General features: G+C 41.2%; 1 protein-coding gene and 1 pseudogene across 1 annotated transcript; one reads left to right on the plus strand and one right to left on the minus strand.

Moving 5' to 3' along the window:
• Positions 1-637: 637 nt before the first annotated feature.
• On the minus strand, positions 638-1,380 carry LOC102126912 (large ribosomal subunit protein uL30-like 1 pseudogene; annotated as a pseudogene).
• Positions 1,381-11,441: 10,061 nt separating this feature from the next.
• LOC102126545 (putative protein ZNF321) lies at positions 11,442-12,143 on the plus strand. The gene is given in 3 exon segments (XM_015450614.3): positions 11,442-11,510; positions 11,512-12,100; positions 12,103-12,143. Coding segments are annotated over 3 exon segments (699 nt in total).
• The last annotated feature ends 4,536 nt before the right edge of the window (positions 12,144-16,679 follow it).

A 16,679-nucleotide genomic window follows, 5' to 3' on the forward strand; every position in this document is an offset into this window, starting at 1 on the left:
CGCTAGAGTTACTCATTTACCAACATTAAACCATGGGGTAGAAGATGCAACAAAGCAGGATGCCTTCTTCCATGGAATGTGCTGATTTCAGATGAGGCGGCAGCCAATGTAGAAAACACTGGAATTTTTCCTTGGAACTGGACTGTGAAGAGAGGTGCCTGCCACAAACATAAGCTACTGTCTTTTTTTTTTTTTTTTTCCCAACAGAGTTTCACTCTTGGTGCCTGGGCTGGAGTGCAGTGGCGCGATCTCGGCTCACTGCAACCTCTGCCTCCTGGGTTCAAGCGATTCTCCTGCCTCAGCCTCCCGAGTAGCTAGGATTACAGGCATGCTCCACCACACCCAGCTAATTTTTGTATTTTTAGTAGAGGCAGGGTTTCTCCATGTTGGTCAGGCTAGTCTCGAACTCCCAACCTCTGGTGATCCACCAGCCTCAGCCTCCCAAAGTGCTGGGATTTCAGATGTGTGCCATCACAGCTGGCCAGCTACTGTTTTTCCTTTGACCCTTCCTTTCTAGTTTTTGAAGATAAAGCAGGAAATAATCTCTGAAGATACTCAGTAAAAATTTCCCCCCAAAACACAAAAACACATGCTTCCCCTTCATTGATAAAAATTTACTGCAGTTTGGCACCTGGGTCTAGTTCAGCTGGTGGATGAGCTGATTGATGTGTTCACCCTGATAGCCAGGTGTGCCCATCTCCTTGAGGAAGCCCACTCTATTTTGGGTAGCATGATGGACCACTGAGAGGTGGAAAGGGAGCAAGAACCATGAGATCTCCTGGAAATGCTTCCCTGGGAAGGCAATTTCATCAATCAGGTTTTCCAAGCAAATGATGCCAAACTTCCCCAGGTGCTCCTCAATCACTGTGTTGTGTGTCAGAGGGATGGTCTTATTCTTGACCTCAGATTGTCCATGTTTCAAAATGAGTTCCTGGACACACTTCAGATTTGGAAATCCCCAGGTCACGTAACGTTCCACTATATGCAGCATTTTTAGGTTCTAGGGGGTAACTTTTACAAAGACACCACTAAAAATTTTCTTTAGGCGAAGTCTTGCAATGGTTCTCTGCACCAGTAAACTCATGCTATTGATCTTTTCTATGTGTCCAGCAAAGGCCAAGGAATGTTTATCTGGTAATTCCAAGGTGTGAGGTTTCACTTCTAGTCATCTGAGACACACCTCGTCACGTTTCTGCTGCCAGGAATCATGTAGGAATGATTCCAGTCGTTTAAATCTGAGTCTTTTTCCTTTCCTCTGCTCCTTCTTTGCCGAACTGCCTGCTTCGCCTGGGTGGCTCTGAGGGCTTGATAAGCCTTCCTCTTTTTCAGGAGATTTTCTGGAACCAAAGGAGTTTTTCTTTGCTCTTGCTCCGCCATCTTTCTAGTGTTGCTCTTTTACTTTCTTCTTAATCAAACAGCAACAAAACCAGCATAAGCTTATTGATAAATGTCAAGTGACACTTTCATCCTACTGGGGAGAAGAGAGAATGTTGGGGATATTGTAAAATGAACTCCAAATACCCATCTAAAGGGGGTGTCTACTACTCAGTGACAACCAATTATTGCCGATCTGACTTTTCAGGAAGGACTCCATATCTTTTTATGTTTAAAATGCTCATAGATAATTCAAATTTCAACAATCACTGTGCTGATCAATGCTGTTTATGGGGGAAAATGTTCTGTGGTGGCTTCTAGTGGCCAGGTGATGACCACTAAGTGAGACTTATATTATTGGAGGAAAACATATTTTTGCAATTAATAAGAGTGTCTTGAGCATCCCTTTCTATCCAGAATTCTCTCTCGCATTTTAGCTCCCATAACACTGAATCTATAATTATTTACTAAGTGCATTGTTTCTTCTAGTTTTCTCCTGACTAGAAGGTAGATTGGAGAAGGCAAGGAATTAGATTTCTGAGGTCCCCAGGACAGTGTTTCTTAAACTTGAGTTCAGCAGAAGAGTCTCTTAAGGTCTTAGTAGCAGAGATTCTGGTTCCTTGAATCAAGGTGAATCGCACATATACACTTTTAAAAAAAAATACAGTTTCAAGATGATTTGGTTGCAGAATAAATCTCACATGACACTTTGAAAAACGTTGCCTTAAAGCAGTAGTTGGGCTTTTCCATTTTTCCCCTTTGGCCAGGACCTATGGACTGTTCAGTTTGCGCACATTTCCTTCCTTCCTTCCTTCCTTCCTTCCTTCCTTCCTTCCTTCCTTCCTTCCTTCCCTTCTTTCCTTCTTTCCTTCTTTCCTTCTTTCCCTTTCTTTCTTTCTTTCTTTCTGTCTTTCTTTCTTTCTTTCTTTCTTTCTTTCTTTCTTTCTTTCTTTCTTTCTTTCTTTCTTTCTTTCTTTCTTTCTTTCTTTCTTTCTTTCCTTTCTTTCTTTCTTGTCTCGCTCTGTTGCCTGGCTGCAGTGCAGTGCTGCAATCTTGGTTCACTGCAACCTTTGCCTCCTGGGTTTGAGCAATTCCTCCTGCTTCAGCCTCCCAAGTAGCCAAGACTACAGGCGCGTGCCACCATGCCCAGCTACTATTTTTGTATTTTTAGTGGAGACGGGGTTTCACCATGTTGGCCAGGAAGTTCTTGCTCTTTTGACCTTATGATCTGCCCACCTTGGCCTCCCAAAGTGCTGGGATTACATGTGTGAGCCACCGCACCTGGCTGGAACTGCCCCACTGCCAACATTTTCATAAATAAATGTGCTCACTCAGTCCAGGTGGATCACAGGTAAAGAAGGCCAGTTTTGTATCATGCTCTTCTCCTCCTGCTTGATGGAGCGGGAGCAGAGGTGGGGCAGGGCACAAGCAGGCTTCATGACCCACTGCTCTGTGTTATCTAGCACAGAGCTGGGTCCGTTTATAGGATACTTTTTACTGTTCTTTGTTTTAAAAATTTATTGTTACACCAATGCATGACTTTAAAATTCTCACTTTTAGGAGAGTGATCAAAAGAAGCCAACTTGCTTTCTTACTTTCCTGGTCAATAGCAAGAATTCACGTACGATTTGAAGCTCCTACAGCATATTAACCCAAACAAAGCATTGGTAAGCCAGAGACAGTGCAACCTTCCAGGTACAATTCTAATTGTTCCAGGAAAAGGCCAGTTCTGTGAGATATGAGTGTTCAAAAAAATTATTATTATTATTATTTTTTTTTTTTTGAGACGGAGTCTGGCAAAAATTATTTTTTTGGTAAACCGGTATTGTCTATTCCTTATTTCAGATGGAAAAGTAACATTTATGTAAAGCAGCATTGTAAACAGAGATGTCCTTCCTTCCTTCCTTCCTTCCTTCCTTCCTTCCTTCCTGCCTGCCTGCCTGCCTGCCTGCCTGCCTGCCTGCCTGCCTGCCTTCTTTCCTTCCTTTCTTCTTTCAACAGGGTCTCACTCTATCACTCAGGATGGAGTGCAGTGGTGTGATCATAGCTCACTGCAGCCTGGAACTCCAGGGCTCATGCAATCCTCCTGCCTCAGCCTCCCAAGGAGCTGGGACTACAGGTATGCACCACCATGTTTGGCTAATTTTAAAAATTTTTTATAGACACAGGGTCTCACTCTGTTGTCCAGGCTGGTTTCAAACTCCCGACCTCAAGCAATCCTCCTGCCTCATCTCCCAAAGCCACCATGCCAAGCCCTTTTCTTAAATATTCATATAGGAAACTTTGTTACCTTTATTGCCAACAAAGAAGAAGTATTGTTAGGATTAATATACCCGTGAAAATCTAATTCTGACCTCTGCCAAGCACAGTAATAAGGGGGAAATGTATTTTGACTATTAAGTATAACTTTCTTACAAAATCTCTGATTTTAAATGATTGCCTGACACTCCGTCTTGGCATCGTTAGCCAAATGACCAATTTTTCATAGTTTGTTTTGTTTTTTGAGACCGAGTCTTCCTCTGCCGCCAGGCTGGAGTGCAGTGGCGCGATTTTGGCTCACTGCAACCTCTGACTCCTTGGTTCAAGTGATTCTCCTGCCTCAGCCTCCCAAGCAGCTGGGATTACAGGCACGTGCTACCGTGCCCAGCTAACTTTTGTATTTTTAGTAGAGACGGGGTTTCCCCATGTTGGCCAGGCTGGTCTCGAACTCCTGACATCATGATCCACCTGCCTTGGCCTCCCAAAGTGCTGGGATTACAGACATAAGCCACCACGCCCAGCCTAATTTTTCATTGTTAATGAACCACTTTGACATGGAAATTCACAGATTTTCTTTGCAGGTAAGCTAGCAGGCTTTCACATAAATGCCCATTTAATTCCATTGACAACCTGGAAGGAGGGTTTTGTTTCTCATTCTACAGGTGAAGATGCTAAGGCTCAGTGAGGTTAATCTAGTTTCTCAGAATCACAAACCAAGTCAGTCCAAGAGCAGACATCAGCCATGCCTTTATTGTATACTACTTTGCAGAGGGCATATCAATTGAGATTCTTTTTGTTGCAGTTAACAAGAACCAGCGGGAGTTTTGTAGTAACTCTCAGAGTGGATGGGAGGTTCGACAACCAAAGAACCAAGACAAGTCTTAGAATAGCTACCAGATATCTAGCCAGCAGGATCCACTCTGGGCTTCTCTTTAGAATGAAAAGCTCAAAAGTTGTCTTCCTTATCTTAATTCAGCTTGCTGGCAATTCAAAGTACCAGGAGAGAAGTTCCTATTGTGCCAAATGAAATCACACACTCTTTGCTGGGAAAAGGCAAAGGTCCCGATCACATTTAGTGCCACCAAGACTGCTTATCCCTGGGAGAAATAATTCCCCTATGTGAAATAAAGGTGCTCTTAGGAAGGGAAAATGGGTGCTGAGATATATCCTTCCTTCCAAAAAGTCGACGAAAGTCCATATGCACTGAGTGAGGGAGTTAGTTACATACACGAAAAGGAAAAGTCCACGTGCAGTTGTCCTTCAGGACATCTACTAAGAATATTCCCTAATTTCTCTGAATAATCCATTACGGAGCTTTCGTACCTGGATTTGCTCAGATCCTTCATGAATATCTTCTTATATCATGGATCCACAACCACCAACTCCGATAAAATTTTTGCTGGTAGTTTTTATATAACTACTTTAGGCAAAAAATAGTACAATTGACCCTTGAACAGCGTGAGGATTAGGGATGCCAACCTCTGTGCAGTTGAAAATCTGAGTCTAAGTTTTGACTTCCCAAAAACCTAACTATTGGTAGCCTGCTGTTGACTGGAAACCTTATTGATAACATACATAGCCAATTAATACATATTTTATATGGTGTATGTATTAAATACTGTATTCTTATAATAAAGTAAGTTGGAGAAAAGAAAATATTATTAAGAAAATCATAAGGAAGAGAAAATACATTTTCTATTCAGTAAGTGGAAGTGGATCATCACAAAGGTCTTCATCTTCATCGTGTTCGTGTTGAGTAGGCTGAGGAGGAGGAAGAGGAGAGGTTGCTCTTGCTGTCTCATGGGTGGCAGAGGCACCACATACAAGTAAACATGCACAGTTCAAACCCATGTTGTTTGAAGGTCAACTCTACTTTGATTTGATCTAAATGACCACCTCTGAGATTCCAAAAATATCTATATTCAGAACGTGATGCACAAAGACTTTTACTCACAGACTTCATGATTTACAAGACATGATATGCCCTCTCCTGTTCTTGGAAGTTTTGTCACATTTCTGACTCTTTGCATGTATCACTCAACTGCAACAGGATGAAGCAGTCTAGTCACAGCCCAAGCCAGGTAAGTCCCAACCACTCAGGTGGCAACAGACAGAGCTTGATGTCCAAAGAGTGTGACAAATGATCTTAGACTTCCAAACGAAATTTGTAGAGTGTCCGGATGGAAAAATCTAAGAATGAGAAATACCCTTCATTTCTAGTCAGGTTGGGAGTCAATATCAGAAAAGTTTGTCAGTGGTAGTAGGGTTCACACTACCACTAGCTGGAGTTTGGAGGCAAAACTCCAAGTCACTCATTCGTGCTCTAAATGCCCCATCAGTCTATAGAAAAGGCTGTCCCAGATAGGTACCTTTTGTCAGTGGAACTTCTCCAGTCCAGCTCGTACTTGGTTCACCAGTTACTTTAATTGTGGCTTTCCTAATTCATTGATCTCCTGCATTTGGACTTTGTACTGTGAAGGGAAAATTAATCTTGGGACCCCAAAATCACTAAGCCAAGGGAAAAGTCAAACTGGGAACTACATCAGGCAAACTTGTCTCCTATTTTAATTCCTAAATAAGATAGCTAAGAATACGAGTTACCTCCCTCACAATTTGCCCACGAGGAAATTCATTGTAGGCCTCAAGATCTTTACCCTAAAACAGTTCTGTTGAATTTCACAGCTTATCTTCACAGGTACAAAAGTCATCCCTCTGCTCATCTGAGGCAAATGCATATCTGACTGCTTCTTCTACCCTGTATATGTAAAAATGCAGATTCACTGAGCCAGTGTATTCAGTGAATACACTGTGTATTGTGTATTCAGTGAAAGGCTGATCAAGGACTCAAAAGCATACAGCCTTTTGTCTCTTATCCACCTATGACCTGGAAGGCCCCCACCACTATCCACTTAGAATTATCCTGCCTTACCTGACTGAACCAATGTACATCTTACACATATTGATTGATGTCTCACATCTCCCTAAAATGTATAAAAGCAAACTGTATCCCAACCATTTTGGGTACATGTCATCAGGACCTCCTGAGGCTGTGGCATGGGTGTGTCCTTAACCTTGGTTAAATAAACTTTCTAAATTTACTGAGACCTGTCTCAGATATTTTGGGTTCACAGTACCTTAGCCCCCTTTGCCAGAGCTGGCTTGCTTTGTAACACGCTCCTGGCTTTTGACCTTGGTTGCATGTCTGCTCTCCATCCTCTGTGTCCAGTTCACTGTGGCACTAGATAGGGCACTAAGGGCACTTTCTTCTGGACCCTGGTTGGACTCTCCTTCAACTAGGGGAAAATTGGACAAGGAGGAGCTAGGCCATCTGTAGCGATGCTTTATCCCTCCTGTTGACCCTCAGGGTTAGTCCTGGGACAAGCTGTGAGGACGGGAGGAAAACAGAGGCTGGAAATTGGCCAAAACTTAACATTTGCCTGGGAATATCCCCACCTGGGTCAGCCTTTCAGCCTAGTTGATATTCTATTTGCTCTTCTTGACTTTACGAGCTCCCGAGGAGAGGTGACGGTAAGTTTACGAGCTCCTGAGGAGAGGTAATTGTAAGTCTACATAGGAATCAAGATGCAGCTAAATCACATGTGTGACCTGGCTAAAAGTTTTGCTCTGAGTTTTCCTCACATATCTACTAGGCTTATTTAGCCTTAGTAATACAGGGGGATATTTGGGGAGGGAGAATAAATTAGATATAGTACTTCTTAATTCGTATTTTAAGAGTCTCTATTCTTAAAAGATTATCTTGTTTAAACATTCAGATTATACTCCTCTAAAGATATCTTTTAGTCTCTTTTTGGCCTTTCAAAAACTTCTGACAGTAATTTCTACGCACTTGGAAATTAACTCTCACAGGGGGTTGCAAAATGGTGCCCCAGGCTTCTACTGGACCATCAGGCATGATTTGTTTTGCCATTTACTATGTTTGTATTTCAACAATTACATTTAAAAATATTTCTAAGTGGTTCTTCGTAATTGCTTGTTCATGCGTCATGTTCCTGACATTCTTCCTTATTTTTATAAAGACATTTATTATGTTTATTTTTAATTCCCATTCTGTCTGTTCTACTGGTTCTGCTTTCTGTTTAGTAGGGTGTTCTGTTTATCGTCTGTCTGTTGCAGGCTGTTGTTCCTCAGATGTCACATAATTCCCACTCCCCCACCCCCCTCACCACCCCGCTGTAACTTTATCTTTATTGCTTTGGGACAACAATAGTCCTATGGCAGTACTTAGCTGTGGATTTTGTTTTTCCCCTTGAATGTAAAACATTTAGAATAGTGACTGGTGAAGAAAGCACTCAATACTTGCTAGCTAGGGTGTATTTTCTATGGCTACATAACAAATTACCCCAGACAGCGGCTTAACACTACACCTGTTTATTATGTCATAGTTCTGTAGGTTAGAAATCTGCCTGGGTTCATCCAGGGCCTCTAGCTCAGGGAATCCATGTCAGGCTGGCCTCCTACATCTGGAGGCTCTGGGAAAGAATCCACTTCCAGGCTCATTCAGGTTGTTGGCAGAATCGCTTCTTGCAGTTGTTAGATGAATTTAGTCTTTTCTTGTCTTTAGTTGGATCACTGTTACCTTATAGAAGCTTCCCTCTGTTACTTGCCATGGGGCCCCCCGTTTCAGAGCCCCTGTGCCACCTCATCAACTCCTTCTCATGGTTGGAATAGTTCTGACTTGCTCTTTGGCTACTCTTTTAAATGAGTTTAAATGGCACATGTGATTAGATTGTGCCCACCTGAGAAAACCTCCCTTTTGCTTAATTCAAAGTCAACTGTGTAGTGCAATAATTTGCTAGTATGCCATCACAAAATACCAGAAACTGGGTGGTTTAAACAACAGAAATGTGTTGTCTCAACAGTTCTGGAGGCTGAAAGTCTGAAATGGAGGCGTTTGGCAGGTTGGAACGTTCTGAGGACTGTGAAGGAGAATCCGTTCCATGCCTCTCTCCTACGTTCTCCCAGCCTTATGCATTCCTCGGCTTGTAGACGGCCTTCTCCCTGTGTCTTTACATTGTCTTCCCCTTACTACTATCTGTCTGTATACACATTTCTCCCCCTTTTAAAAGTCAGGACATAAGTCATAATGGATTAGGGCCCACCCTAATGACCTACCTCATTTTAACTTGAACATCTGTAAAGACCCTTCCTTCCTTCCTTCCTTCCTTTCTTTTTCTTTCTTTCTCTATTTCTTTCTTTTACTTTCTTTCTTTCTTTCTCTTTCTTTCTTTCTTTCTTTCTTTCTTTCTTTCTTTCTTTCTGTCTCCTTCCTTTCTTTCTTTCTTCCTTTCTTTCTTTTCTTATTTTCTTTCTTTCTTTCCTTCTTTCCCTCCCTCCCTTCCTTCCTTCCTTTTCTTTCTTTCTTTCTTTCTTTCTTTCTTTCTTTCTTTCTTTCTTTCTTTCTTTCTTTCTTTCTTTCTTTCTTTCTTTCTTTCTTTCTTTCTTTCTTTCTCTCTTTCCTTCTTTCTTTTTCACAGAGTCTCACTCTGTCACCCAAGCTGGGGCACAATGGTGTCATCACGGCTCACTGCAGAGGTTCCAGGGTTCTAGCAATTCTCCTGCCTCAGCCTCCTGAGTAGCAGGAATTACAGGTGCCTGCCCCCACACCCAGCTAATTTTGTAATTTTAGTAGAGATGGCGTTTTACCACGTTGGTCAGGCTGGATCACTCAAGTGATCCACCTGCCTTGGCCTCCCAAAGTGCTGGGATTATAGGTGTAGGCCATCGTGCCCGGCCCATGTTTCTAAATAAGGTCATATTCATAGGGACTGGGAGTTAGGAATTCAGCATCCTTTACAACCCATAAGAATTAGTAACCTTAATTAATCTGCAAAGTAAATGAGGGAACAGAGGCCAAAGAGGGTAAACCACTATCAGATGGCCTAGAACCCAGGCACGAGGACTCATTACTTCAGCCCTTCATCCTCTGTGTGTGTTCACAGTTCCCATTTAAATATGTATGTTATATTAAGGACTCCAACAGTAATTTGGAGTTTGGGAAAATTTCATATTCTGCCTTGATGGATTGGCAGATGAGACGTGTTTTAGGCAGAACCTGTTTATCAATAGGTGAGTGGCTATGAAATGGGGGTAGAAACACACAGGGAAGGAACTAGATGATCTGCTGAAAATGAGAAGAAAAATGAGCTGCTGGACCTGCCAGCTGGCACCACTGCTCAAGTGGATTATGAGCTGAATATAGAAAATGTTAGGGAACAAAGAGCTGTATGAGTGTTCACAGCTGCTCTCCTCACATGTGTGACCCCTTCCCAAACATATTTTCTGAACGAACCACTTTCCTGCTGAAAAGTTTTTTCAGCAGGAAAGTGGTCTCTCTACGAGGTTTTTTCAGCAGGAAAGTGGTCTCTCTACGAGGAATAACAAACAAGACAGTCTCTACAACTGCTTGGGCAAAGAGAAGCTTTGCCATGGAGGGGTCTGCTCTTACCTGTGTTCTGCAGAATGCTCTGCAGAGAAACACTCACTTTGTTCATGGTTTGTCTAATTCCTGGAAAACATCAGCACTATAATTTAGGATTAGAGTCTATTGAAAAGATTTGCCGGCATTTAAAAAATATCAGGAAACAATGCGGTGAACTGCAGAGTTTCTGAGAAATCCAGAATAATTTGGCCCACACATTTCCTCTCAATTGAGAACACAAGGTTTGAAATCAGGCCAGGTGACCTAAGTTATAGCTCTGGATCTAACTACATGACCTTGTCCAAGTTACTTAATGTTCATAAACCTCCATTTATCTATCAATAAACAGGCCTAATAATACATACATACCTCATGGGGATGCTGTGAAGATGAGATGAAATCCATCATCAAGGAATGTTAGCTAGAATCAGAATCCTCATCACTACTACATTCTCGAAGTCTCCTTAGATTCAAATTGAACATTTTTAGGAATTATTTTTAAAAATAAAATCTACCTTTTCTTTGTAAATTTGCTTTTTAGTTTAATGCTTAATGTTTTGGTCAGTTGAATGAACTCTTTCAGCATCCTAAAATTATGTTAATATTCAGGACAATATTGCTTACTAAACTGTTTGGATTAGAAAATACTGCATGAATGCAGTAAATTCTCTGGATTCAGAGTCCAGAGTGCTCACCATTACATCACAGAGCCCTATGATAAAATGCAGTAAATTCTCTTGTCAGGATTGCAAACTGACTCAATTGAAAGAATACTGTTTTATTTTTCTTATTTATTTATTTAGACAGAGTCTCTGTAGCCCAGGCTGGAGTACAGTGGTGTGATCATAACTCACTGCAGTCCTGAATATCAGGGTTCAAGTGATCCTCCCATCTCAGCCTCCCAAGTAGCTGGAACTACAGATATGCACTACCATGCCTGACTAATTTTAAATTTTTTTGTAGAGATGGTGTCTTGCTCTGTTGCCCAGGCTGGTCTCAAAGTCCTGAACTCAAGTGATCCCCCACTTTTGCCTCCCGAAGTGTTGGGATTACAGGTGTGAGCCACTGCACCTAGCTAGGGAAAAGAATACTAAATGTGAACATCAAGAACCTTGATGTTATTTAACAGCCTTGTCACTAGCCAGTGATATGTCCTCCAGTGCCTTAAATCTTGGCTTCCTTCTTCATCAGATTTAGTAACTAAAGAAGCATAAATGAGTAAGCAATAAAGGACTCATAAAAGAAAGGGTCTTGAGTTCTCTGGTGCTGCTATACCAGGGAAGTGGGGTCCCCACAGACCTGGAAATTCTGGCCCCTCTTTCTCAACTGAGTGCAAATTGAGACGTCTGGGATTGATTTCCAAAGACTCATGTTATGTAAGGAAGCCACCAACAAGAGCAAAGAAAAGGAGCCAGGGATAGCTCTTCCTCAGGGACAAGTACTTGACTTTCAGGGATGTGGCTATAGAATTCTCAGTGGAGGAGTGGAAATGCCTGAACCCTATGCAGAGGGCTTTATACAGGGACGTGATGTTGGAGAACTACAGGAACCTGGAGTCTGTGGGTAGCTCTTTAAAATCCATGATGGAGTTCTCATCAACAGGGCAAGGCAATACAGAAGTGTTCCACACAGGGACATTGGAAAGACATGAAAATTATCACATTGGAGATTTTTGCTTCCCAGAAATTGAGAAAGATATTCATGACTTTCAGTTTCAGTGGCAAGAAATTGAAAGAAATGGCCATGAAGCACCCATGACAGAAATCAAAGAGTTAACTGGTAGTACAGACCGACACAATCAAAGTCATGCTGGAAACAAGCCTATTAAAGACCAGCTTGGATTAAGCTTTCATTTGCATCTGCCTGAACTGCACATATTTCAGACTGAATGGAAAATTGGTAATCAAGTGGACCAGTCTATCAATGATGCTTCCTCAGCTTCAACATCCCAAATAATTTCTTGTAGGCTCAAAACCCATATTTCTAATAAGTATGGGAAGAATTTCCTCCATTCTTCATTATTCACACAAATACAGGAAGTACACATGAGAGAAAAACCTTTCCAATGTAATGAGTGTGGCAAAGCCTTTAATTATAGCTCACACTTAAGGAGACATCACGTAACCCATTCAAGAGAGAAACAATATAAATGTGATGTATGTGGCAAAGTCTTTCATCAGAAGCAATACCTTGCATGCCACCATAGAGTTCATACTGGAAATTAGTTGGCAATCTAAAACTGGGATTTCAGCAGTAAAGACTGAAAATGTCAAAATTAGGATAATTGCTTGGACAGAATATTTGATGTTATTAGAGTGAATTATAAGTTGGATGATAAATTTATAGATATGAAAAGAGCTAGATGACCATAAATTATCTTTGGGAAGAAGAGTGGGAACTAGAGGGAGAGAGGTCAAGAGAGATTCACAATAGTCTATGCATCATTATAAATGTGCACATGTCCTCGTGGTCAGGCAGTAATGTTTGAAGATACAGGTGAGTGCCTGAAATGAAGAAATACAACTTTTGCTAAAACAACATGCTGACCAAAAATAAAAATAAAAAGAAGAAGGCCGGTCACGGTGGCTCACGTCTGTAATCCCAGCACTTTGGGAAGCTGAGGTGGGTGATCATCTGAGTTCAAGACCAGCCTGGCCAACATGGCGAAACCCTGTCTCTACTAAAAATAAAAAAATTAGCTGGGTATAGTGGCATGTGTCTGTAATCCCAGTTACTGGGGGGCTGAGGCAGAAGGATCACTTGAACCTGGGAGACAGAGTTTGCAGTGAGCCAAGGATAAGAAAAAGAAAAGAAAGACAAGAGAAAAAAGTATTTGGGCCTAACAAAGTACTGAGTAGGCATGAGGTCGGAGAGTCAATGTCCATTGAATTTAACCCTTAAGAAATTTTTTTGTGGCTTTCAACACTGCTGGTTCATCAGAGGAATAGATGGGTTACAAACCATCTTGCTGGGAATCAATAGGAAAGTAAATGATGTGAAAGTAGAGAGAAATCCTTTGAGTTTAGGAGTGAAAAGAAGCAAAGACTCCATACGGTAGTCAAAAGGGATGAGGAGGGGAAGGGAAGAGAAATATGTCATCTATGGAGATAGAGGGAAGGAAGCATATTATCAGGGAAAGGTTGAGGTGAGATCACAGGGCACTCACATAATCAAGTGGAATTAAGCTTTGAAATGTTAGCCTAAAATAGTAATAATCTTTACATATTTACTTATTTGGCAGAATGATTAGCTGAGAAGCAAACTCTTTGTTAAAAGCAACTTCTCTGTTTCTGGAATTCATCCTTATTATTTTAAATAAAGGTAGACTGTAACTAGACTAAGTTATAAATGTGTTGGTGTTAAAGGTGTGATATTACCTTATTAATTTGAATGACTGGCGCTGATTTCCTCCAATTTAAAAATTTTATTTAGCTAGTCCAGGGAGTCTTGTTTTGCTTGACAGCTGCCTCTGATGCTGGCACACAGTGACCTCTTTCCAACCTTTTGCATCCAGCCTTTATGAGAAGGGGAGCTAACAAACTAATTAGACTGGTAGCTTAAAAAAATATCAATCTTGGTGCACACCCAGGCCAAAAAGTCTTACATATACAAAAACAGAACATTTGCATCTGCCCAACTGTGCAAGACTGCTAGCCTCAGGCTTTTATCTCACACTTAAAAACCGGTTTTATTTCGCACTTTGGAATACTGTGTAGAAGTCTGACACATTTGTAGGATTAAAAATGACATTTGAAATGATGAGATCTACATTGGGAAAATTAAGTGTGAACAGATTTGGAGATATAACTGAACAATTTGTCACTGATGGAAATGTGCAAGCTCTGCCTCCCGAGTTCAAGTGATTCTCCTGCCTCAGCCTCCTGAATAGCTGGGACTACAGGCGCCTGCCACCATGCCTGGCTAATTTTTGTATTTTTAGTAGAGATGGGATTTCAGCACACTGGCCAGGCTGGTCTCGAACTCCTGACCTCATGCCATCCACCCACCTTGGCCTCCCAGAATGTTGGGATTACAGCCGTGAGCCACTGCACCCACCCAAAAAGGGGTTAATTTCTTATACCGCATAAAGAAAAAAAAAATGTATTAATAGTTGGCTTGTGAAATATGGTATTTTCTGCCCAGCTCCTGGTAGAATTGTTTTTGCTGAACATGACTATCATGTCAGTGGGGTTTTAGTTATCAGTGCCAGAAGGGAAGTCAAAGATAAGGCACAATATTTCTCAATCCACTGGCCACCTGCATCAGAATTACTTAAGGTGTTGTTTAAGGAAATGCAGCTTCAGGCGGGGCATGGTGGCTCACACTTGTAATCCCAGCACTTTGGGAGGCCGTGGCAGGTGGATCCCGAGGTCAGGAGTTTGAGAACAGCCTGGCCAATATGGTGAAACCCTGTCTCTACTAAAAATACAAAAATTGGCTGGGTGTGGTGGCACACACCTGTAGTCCCAGCTGCTTGGGAGGCTGAGGCAGGAGAATCGCTTGAACCCGGGAGGAGGAAGTTACAGTGAGCAGAGATGGTGCCACTGCACTCCAGCGTGGGCAACAGAGCAAGACTCCATCTCAAAAAAAGAAAATGCAGATTCCAAGTTTTCATACTGGATCTACTGAATCTCTGCAGGAGGGTCCTGATAATTTACTATTTTAATAAGCACTTAGGTGTTTCTTATGAAAACCAAAGTTTGAGAACTAGATTTTGAAACATACAACTATACTTAGATTCAGTACTGTTCAGAGGGAGCAAAAATTGGTGTATCCTTTATAATGTGCCAATTTTTCATGCAATCTCTTTACCAGAATTTAAAATGTACACATCCTTTGACGTAGCCATTCCATTTCTAGGAATTTATCTAACAGAATAATTGAATAAGTGTGCATGGACATTTGTTAAAACAAACTGTCCATTACAAAATTGGCTATTGTAGGAGAAAAGTGGTAATAACGTAAATGCCTATGAAGGAATGTTATGTATCAAATACTGTTCTAAGCACTTCAAAAGCAGTTAAGTCATTTAATCCTCATAACGTTATATAGTAATAGAATATAAAACATATATTAAAATATAATCTTAATACTATTATTATCCCTCATTTTACAGATGACAAAGCTGAGGCACAGAACAATTAAGCACTTATCCAAAAATCACACTGCCGGTAAGCGGCACAGCCAGGACACAAAGCCAGGTAGTCTGGCTCTAGAGTCTGTGGGCTTAATCCTGCACTATTTGCCTCTCTCAACATTCTACTGCCTTCACATAATCATTATATATATTTTTAATTTACAAAAATTAAATTTAAACATGAGTGAGCTAGTATAGGTGGCTTTCTTTTTCTTTTTCTTTATTTATTTTATATACTTTACGTTCTGGGATACATGTGCAGAACATGCAGGTTTGTTACATAGTATACACCTGCCATGGTGGTTTGCTGCACCCATCAAACCGTCATCTGCATTAGGTAGTTCTCCTAATGCTATCCTTCCCCTAGCCCTCCACCCCGCAAAAGGCCCCGGTATGTGATGTTCCCCTCCCTGTGTCCCTGTATTCTCATTGTTCAACTCCCAATTATGAGTGAGAACGTGTGGTGTTTGATTTTCTGTTCCTCTGTTAGTTTGCTGAGAATGATGGTTTCCAGCTTCATCCACGTCCCTGCAAAGGACATGAACTCATACTTTTTTATGGCTGCATAGTATACTGTGTTGTATATGTGCCACATTTTCTTAATCCATTCTATCATTGATGGACATTTGGATTGGTTCCAAATCTTTGCTATTGTGAACAGTGCCGCAATAAACATACGTGTGCATGTGTCTTTATAGTAGAATGATTTGTAATCCTTTGGGTATATACCCAGTAATGGGTCAAATGGTATTTCTGGTTCTAGGCCCTTGAGGAATAGCCACACTGTCTTCCACAATGGTTGAGCTAGTTACACTCCCACCAACAGTGTAAAAGTGTTCCTATTGCTCCACATCCTCTCCAGCATCTGTTGTTTCCTGACTTTTTAATGATCACCATTCTAACTGGCATGAGATGGTATCTCATTGTGGTTTTGATTTGTATTTCTTTGATGACCAATGATGATGAGCTTTTTTTTCATGTTTGTTGGATGCAAAAATGTCCTTTTTTGAGAAGTGTCTGTTCATATCCTTTGCTCACTTTTGAGTGGGGTTGTTTGTTTTTTTCTTATAAATTTGTTTAAGCTCTTCATAGGTGGTGGATATTAGCCCTTTGTCAAATGCATAGATTGCAAAAACTTTCTCCCATTCTGTAGGTTGCCTGTTCACCCTGATGGTAGTTTATTTTGCTGTGCAGAAGCTCTTGAGTTTAATTAGATCCCATTTGTCAATTTTGGCTTTTGTTGCCATTGTTTTTGGTGTTTTAATCATGAAGTCTTTGCCCTTGCCTGTGTCCTGAATGGTATTGCCTAGGTGTTGTTCTAGGGTTTGTATGGTTTTAGGTCTTACGTTTACGTCTTTAATCCATCTTGAGTTAATTTTTGTATAAGGTGTAAGGAAAGGGTCCAATTTCAATTTTCTGCATATGGCTAGCCAGTTTTCCCAAAACCATTTATTAAATAGAGAATCCTGT

Source organism: Macaca fascicularis, chromosome 5 (assembly GCF_037993035.2).
Source record: "Macaca fascicularis isolate 582-1 chromosome 5, T2T-MFA8v1.1".
NCBI classification, from domain to species: Eukaryota; Metazoa; Chordata; class Mammalia; order Primates; family Cercopithecidae; genus Macaca; species Macaca fascicularis.